This window comes from Coffea arabica, chromosome 2e, assembly GCF_036785885.1.
Source record: "Coffea arabica cultivar ET-39 chromosome 2e, Coffea Arabica ET-39 HiFi, whole genome shotgun sequence".
Classification (NCBI taxonomy): Eukaryota; Viridiplantae; Streptophyta; class Magnoliopsida; order Gentianales; family Rubiaceae; genus Coffea; species Coffea arabica.
The window spans coordinates 26,096,501-26,104,490 of record NC_092313.1 but is presented as its reverse complement, the minus strand read 5'-3'; the positions used below and the strand labels follow the sequence as shown (position 1 = coordinate 26,104,490).

Below are 7,990 nucleotides of genomic sequence, written 5' to 3'. Positions count from 1 at the left end.
TTTTCTCCCAAGAAAATTTTTTGGATCCAGGAATATTGACTGTTCAAGATTTGCTTCAAGGAGTAGAATCTCCCTTTGGGCAACTTTAGGATTAAGAGTCATACAGTAGAGCTATAAATTTCCCTGATCGAGAGATATCATGTTTTCTCTTTGAATTTTCGATGAGCATATAGTCTGTTCAAATCACCTAAACCAAGAAAAACCTTGGGATAGCAAATGAAACAAGCACGAATGCTTTCTCAACAGCATGCTAGCGTAGCAACGAAAGGAAAACTAAGGATGAAGGGCATGGACATATCCAATCCTATTTGATTCAGTGGTTTAGCTATTGAACCCGTCTCCCTGTCAGATTTACTTCTTCCAGTAATCTTCAATAGAACTCATAGACTGGAGATGAATGGGTTCAGGATTTAGTTCGTTTCTATTTTAAGACATCTTCCCATACTTCATATGGCCAGGAGATGAATGGCCAACTCTAAGCCACAAACTTAGCCATTCACACTTTGGGGAGTAAATGCATCTTCAATAAGGTTAACATCATAAAGTTCATGTGAAATCCCATATGATCAGCAACCCAATTAACCAGGCAATGAATATTCAGTTTATAATACTTTCAAGACCAAAGTTGGTCCAAGTTGGCATATGAATGCTTTATAAAGCAAAGCAGTTACTAAAGTTGATAGCTGCAAACAGTTACACATGCCAGCAACCCTGGTACTTACTAAGCTACGCTGTTGGCAAAGGGACTGGAGGACGTAAGATTTGCTACTTACTTACATCAACTCAAATCTCCTAAAACCGTGATGAAAAAATTGATTCTCTAACCTGCACCCCTTGATGAACTGTTTCTTCTCCTCGATGGTGAATGAAAACGAGGGGGCAGATTCAGTTCACCAGCAGTACCATTTGTCATGTTCTCTGTTTGCTCGATGGCGATGAAATTGTCGCTTGTTCCAGAGGATGAGGGACCAGCTACTGCAGAACTAATCTCTTCACTTGATATCTGATGCTCTGATTGTGAAATTGCAGCATTCCTAGTAAGGGTATCCCCATTATCAACAGACAAAACCGGTGCATCACTTCTTTGGAAACGACGGTTATTAAGGAATGTCCCAAGACTTTCAACTACCGTTTCTGCAACATTAAGAGCAGATGAAGCAGAAGAAAGAGAAGTAGCTCTCTCTGGTAATCTTCTAGACATCTGTAGGGAGCGCAGCCGTCGAAGTCGATTCTCTTCCCTCATTGAAAAATTTGTAACGAAAGTTGTAGTATCTCTGTTGGAGTCTTCTTGCGGAGGGTTGTCCCCCATTGCACTTATACTAGTCCTAATTCGCCTTAATGCTTCTCCAACTGGAATATCATACACACCCCTAGCCACCCGCTGCTGCCTTGCACCCTCCACTCGCTGTGCCTTTGGCCTTGGAGGTATAGTCATTCCAGACTCCAATTTTGACTCCCTAGTACTATCGCCATTGCCATAAATTGGGATGACATTGGAATCCGTCACTTCTCCCTCGCACACAGGACATTCTTTTGCAGTTGAATCAACATATGGCAACTTAAAAAAGCAAGCCCAACAAAACATGTGACCACAGCAAGTCAAGATAGGATCCCTCGCCAAATGCAGACAAATGTTACAATCATAGAAACTCCCCACATCCTCAGGAACCTTCTTAATTTCGGTGTCCATCTCCAGTGCCATGGCAACCAAAAGACCACTTTCCCTTTTGCAACCTTTCCCCTTATCAACATTGCTATCAATAACACCTCCACTCTCTTCCCCACCATGCATTCCTCTACCACCATTCACATCAACTATAGGATCAATAGATGAACCACCGTTTTCGTTCAAATTGCAAATCCGTTGCCACCTACGGCTCAGCCCTGCTCTAAGAGTTGCAGCCTTGAGCTGTCTAAACCTCTCTTCTATACTATCATTAGCAGGTCCTAGTGCATGAAATTCATTCCATAAAGACGTAAAACCTGATGCTGATGAACCAACAGGCTGGTTCACAGGTTCTTGGTTCAAGTTAATATCACTATCCGAACCATCCATTTAACCAATATCGAATAACAATCAAATTTTACCACAAAGTTCTGCTTAAAATTTCAACGACTATTTTCGATATAACACCGAAAATTGTCAGACTAATCCTCTTCTAGTCAAACCATGAAGCAAAAATTGAGTCTTGAATCAAGAAACAAATGGGGTTTTAGAGACCATCAACTGGAGCAGAAATTGAAATTCTATACATAAAAATTCACTAACACAACAGGATATTTTCAAGAATCAATCACAATCATATAGATATGCCATACCAATTAATCAAAACCAAGAGAGAATATAAAGATTCAAGGGAAACAACGCAGAACCTGCAAGCAAGAAATGATGCAAAGTGGAAAAATCGTTCCCTTTTTTTCCCCTTTTTATCCGATGAAGCTAAAATTTCTCCATTGCTCCTCCACCATTTTCTTGAAAGATCCAAGTGATGTGGGGATTTTAAATAGGACAAGGGACTTGGGAGCTGGCGCTTTTCTGAATCAGTGGATCTGTTAGTTAAAGCCGCAAGAGGGATACACAGTAGGAGGGTCCAAGCCCAAACTGTGTCGTTTTCGATGGAATTTTGTTGGGGCGTTGATTGACCGGCTATCGGGAATTCGATAGAAAGACATTTCAGCAATTCGGGAATCGGTTGTTTGAAATCAATATTTGATTACCATTCAAACTTTAGTTTGATAAATTGGATTGGCGAGTTAGTAATTCGGTAATATTCAAAGAATTTGATAAGTTAATAATGAGTTTAAATATTTTAATTTTCTCTAAAAAAATTGTTGTAACAAAATAATATCTCATATATTTTTTTAATAAAATTCAATCAACTTAACTCAAACAAACATGATATGCAAAAAAAAAAGAAAAAGAAAAAGGTCCATAATCATAAATCCTAACTCATAATCTCAATTCTTAAACAACATTAAAATAAATAAAAACTCCAAATTTAATTGTTAAGCCAAACTCCAACACGTCAACTTTCATCAAAAGTGGACTTCCAAGTATAGTTATAGTAAAGTTGGCTAATTAGTATTTAATAATAGGATTACTATTTACTCTTATATATATATATTATAAAATATTTTATTATAAAAATTTTGATATTTTGGTTGATAATTGGTAATTCGGTAATGTAGTTTTAATATTCATTCCTTAACCATTTTACTGAACATTATATTTTCGATTTTTCTGAAGTCCATTTTATTGAAATCTGAAATCTAATCTAGATTGGATTAGCTGATTTTTCAATTTTTTTGGAAATATGAAAACCCCTAGGCTTTTGGACAAATGGAGCTCTTGGCTTGGAGATGAATTGTCTGGTAAGTATGATTAAAGTGAAAAATTGTTGAGAACACCCTTCCACCTTTCGTCAAATAATTTTTTTTTATTTTTCACTTCTAAAATAGGAACTTTCCGTCCCTTATAAAATCAAATTGGTAGAATTCAATTCCAGCCTAGGTTTTCAGTTATTTTTATCTTGATCCCATCATGTGACTCACACAAAATCTATTTTTAAGGGGAAAAAGGTTAGATATCATTTGTAAATAAACAAATAAGCTGATCTATATGCATTTTTACCCCTAAAAAAAAAGTAAGATTTGACCTGAAATATATTTATTTTTTCCTAAAAAAGTAAAATTTAATCCAATTCATATTCATTTTTGCCACTGAGAAAGTGAGATTTGACTTTTTTATACATCAAAAATGGTTGCACTCCAATTATGTGGTGATTTCAAACTAAAAATTAGTCGAAAACTTAAGTTAGGATCACATTTTACATTAACTTAAATTTGCAAAGAATATAAAGTTAACAAAAGTGAAGGACAAAAAAATTCATTTGACAAAATGTAAAGAACGTTTTAAATGATTTACCGTCATTAAATCAATGTAATTATGTCCAAATTTTCCTAATAGAGTAGTAAATATGTCTAATTAAGATTTTTTTTTTACTTTGCAAGGGTTTGTAATTATTTCATGTGCATGAAATCTTTGGTAAATATATGTAATTAATTAGGTGAAACAAATATACAAAAATATAGAACTTAGCGTACATAAGTTCACATATACACCCAAAAAAAAAGGTTCATGTATACACCAAAGGTGGAGGGATGGTTTGGATGGATGGTAAAGTAGGAAGGATTGTAAACTGTCCGCTTTAAAAAAAAAAAATCACGTATACACTAGAATGGTTTATTTTGGGTTAGTACTAAATGGATGCTCACTCGATTCACATACTTGAGTGAGTGGAAATCATCTACACTAATTTGGCAATTTCATTGTTCTAGGGGATATAATCACATGCTACTTAAAAAGTCCATTTATTTCCATTTTATTCTTCTATTTGACTGCTATACTCCTTTGAGTTGATGCAATCTGCATTAGGCAAAATTTCTTGTAATTCTGACCTGCCGGGTGTTCAATCTTTCCGGTTGATAAACAATGAGTAGCATTGATGCAAAAAGGAAACTAGTTTGTTCTTTTATAGTTTTGTAATCTGTAGGAAGGGGAGAAGGTCATTGTTGATGTTGTATTTCCATTGATCATATTTTATTGTCTCTGTGCCTTGTAAATTTGGCCCATGATTTGGGGAATTGGATCTCTCACTCCCAAAGCCTAAGTTCTTGCCTCTGTGTTTATATTGTCGTGTTATCAGCCGGCTGGGCTCAACTGACAGAACCTTAGTCCAGCTCATGAAGTTTTGCGAACCTCCTTTGGATGGAAATAGAAGGGAAAGGATGCTAAAAATATATTCCAGAGAAAGTTCTATAATTTTCAAGTTTAATTCATTTTTCAATTTTTTTTTATTTGGGAATGGAAGCTGAGAGGACAAAAAAAAAACAAAAACGCCCGGGGGTTGGGGGGGGGGGGAAGAAATATAGAGATTTATTTATTTTCCAACTGGCAGTTGAGAGAAAAAAAAAGAGAGAAAGAAATAGAGAGATTTCCTTAATGTCCAACTAGTCCATTTTCCTTCTACTCTTATCTTTTTTTTTTTTTTTTTCAGTGGGAAGAAATATTGGAGAGAGACTTCTTCACTAAAAATTGTTGCAATGCCTTTTGCCCATCAAGCAAGTATCAACAGATTTAAACAATATGGTAACGTTTTCTTGATCACCTTTTTCTCTCTCAAAACAGCTCCCAAAAAAAAAAAAAAAGTTTGTACCACAATCCTTTCTCTTCTAAATTAAATTTTCTCTCCTCGTTATTTTTTCATTGAACTCCCAAAGTCGTACACTTGAGTTTCTTTAAAAGGGCATGAACATATGAAGGCAAAACTTTTCTCCTAAATTCTCTTTAAGAAATTTAAATCTCTTTTTTTTTTTGTCATATCGAATTAAATTAGCCAAGGACAATCCTTGCATAATTAATTTTCTTTTTATGAAATTCGGATCTCTTGTATTTCGTAATAAATGATTAAATAAGAAATAAATAATTCTCACACGTTTAATATTTTGTACCAAATTTATACCTTATGTCATAATAAATAATCAAATAAACCAAGATAATCCTTGCAATATCAATAACTGCACCTTTATTTCTCATCAGAAGCAGATCTTCTCTGAAAATAAAAATAAAGGCATTTTTTTTTCCCTCACCGCGTTTCATGTTTGGCCTTAAGAAATTAAGCATAAATTCCAACGTTTCATAAAGTGTATTGTGGCACCAATAGTTGACTTTCGTTGCCTCTTTATCTCTTTGATTATGGAAGAATTGCAAGGACAAAATTTTAACAAAACAAGAATTCGAAAAGAAAGAGACAACTAGGCCTTACAAAATGTATTATGTTAATGACATAATATATCATAAAATTTAAATCACAATGACCATACCAAAGCCAACAAAAAAAAAAAAAAAAGTTAACAACTAGAAGGAAAAAGCTATCATGCAAATTTCCAGATTTAGAAATAAACTTGATCAACCTCGATAGATCTTTTTTTCCCCCTTCTATTCAGGAATCACCTGGATTTATGAAAATTTAAGAAATGTACGAAGAAATATATAAGAGAAGTTTGGATAACATCATCAATAAGTGGTGGTAACATCTCCTCCATATCCTCCATCAATCTGGTTGAAGCTGCCATCTGATACAAAATATGTGCCTTGATCTGCTGGAATCACATCAGCTCCTGTAGTACTAAAACCAGTAACGTCATTACCTCCTCCTCCATTTCCTCCACCACCACCAAATATTCCCTGAATCAGGGCCTGTGTCGCTGATTCCTGAGGCCTCAAGTTTGCAGCCTGAGCATAAATTGGCACTGAAGCCTTGTTGGGATTGACAGTTGGAGAGTTGTAGAGGATGTGGATGACTGAAATGGTTGATTGAAGCTGAAGAAGATTGATCAGTCCCTGGAGTTGTTGAAGACTGATCAAACTGAGGTTGGGAACCAGGCTTTCCCATCTCTCTCTCTCTCTCAGTTTCAGTTTCTCTCTTTGAGATAATTCCTGAGCTTCAATTTGTGAATTTTGATAAACAAAGACTGCATCTAAAAAGGCTAACTGGTCGTTGATTTCATGATATACTAGTAAAGTCAACTTATGGTGCAATTTGTCTAAATCGGTATAGTAGCAATTTGTCACACTTATTTCGGGTGAGCGAAAACGGGTGATGGGATTAGCTGTCTCTCTTAGGCATGTTGCTTTTTTTAGTGTTGGCGGGGGGGGGGGGGGGGGGGGGCTTAATATTCAATACATTATTGCTAAAGAATACAAGTCAAAATTACAAACTAATTAGGCATGAGATTTATCACATAATGAGACCATTATCTATCCATACTCCAGTGGCATAGTAGCAGTTGTATAATTAATCATTTTTCTATTGAATGTATGACGTAGGATGAAGGTAATACAAGTCACTTGAGTTGGCATTGATGTATTTCTAAATTCAATTTGTAAAGGTAAGATTGATGATTAGGAGTGATTTAAAATTCCTCTGATCAAGATGTAATATTCGCCTCATGCAGTTGTGGATCTTTTTGTCTAATTTCTTATATAAGCCAGTCAAATTTTCATTTACTTTAGAATAATATAGTAAAAAAAAAATTTTTGAGTACTAATATTTGTCACACATTTCATCTTTGTTTTTTTTTTTTGGTGCTCTATATACTCTCAATATTCATGCGTAATTGCTTATTCACATTAGTTAGTTTTGTTTTGTTAAGAAGAAGAAGAAGGAGAAGGAAGGAAGAAGGAAGGAAGAAAGAAGAAGAAGAGGAGTTGCTTCTGCTACGCCTCAAAATTTTGATTCTTCATTAAACCATGTCCGGATTGTGTTTGCCGCGTCACTGCAGCCAGCCCTAAGTCAAGTCAACTCTCAGCTGTGGATGGAGAAACACACATGTGAATGGAGGTTCATTTGGGCCTTGCTTTTCTTGACTTAGTCAATGAAAGAATCGAAGTAATCATCAAGAGAGAAATCAATGGTTCATTCTTACGAATCATCATGGAACCTACCAGCCAAATGCAATGCATTTGAACTTTGAACAGTTTACAAGTCAATACATATTTAACTTTCTCTCTTCGAGTTAGGCTTCGTTCGAATCGCATTTTTCTGAATTTTTAGTAGAAAAATTACTGTAACATATATGTGAGATAAAAAAATAATTAAAAAATGTGTCAACGAGAAACGTAACAAAAGAAAAATTGCAATCCAAACATTTGTTAGGTCAAGCCTATTACTGTTTAACAAAGTTGGTTGGTATGCAGTTGAGTCCCTCAGCTGTGACAGAATTCGCATTTGCACACAGATGATTGCCCTCTTTTAAATCAAGCTTCTTACGAGTATCGCGTGTAAAACAAGGTTAGAGATGGGATACAATTTATTAGTTTTCTGGCACGTATTCAATGGTGAAAATATTTTTTATTGTTTTAATTTTTATCTCATAATAAGTTTTTTAAACTATACAGTCTATGTCACGATCAATTTTGCACAAGTGA

General features: G+C 35.0%; 1 protein-coding gene across 1 annotated transcript; it reads right to left on the bottom strand.

Moving 5' to 3' along the window:
• Window positions 1-578: 578 nt before the first annotated feature.
• Window positions 579-2,716, bottom strand: LOC113726945 (uncharacterized). Its single transcript, XM_027250868.2, has one exon. The coding sequence runs from the start codon at window positions 2,054-2,056 to the stop codon at window positions 821-823; it is 1,236 nt and encodes a 411-aa protein (XP_027106669.1). The 5' UTR covers window positions 2,057-2,716; the 3' UTR covers window positions 579-820.
• Window positions 2,717-7,990: the final 5,274 nt, after the last annotated feature.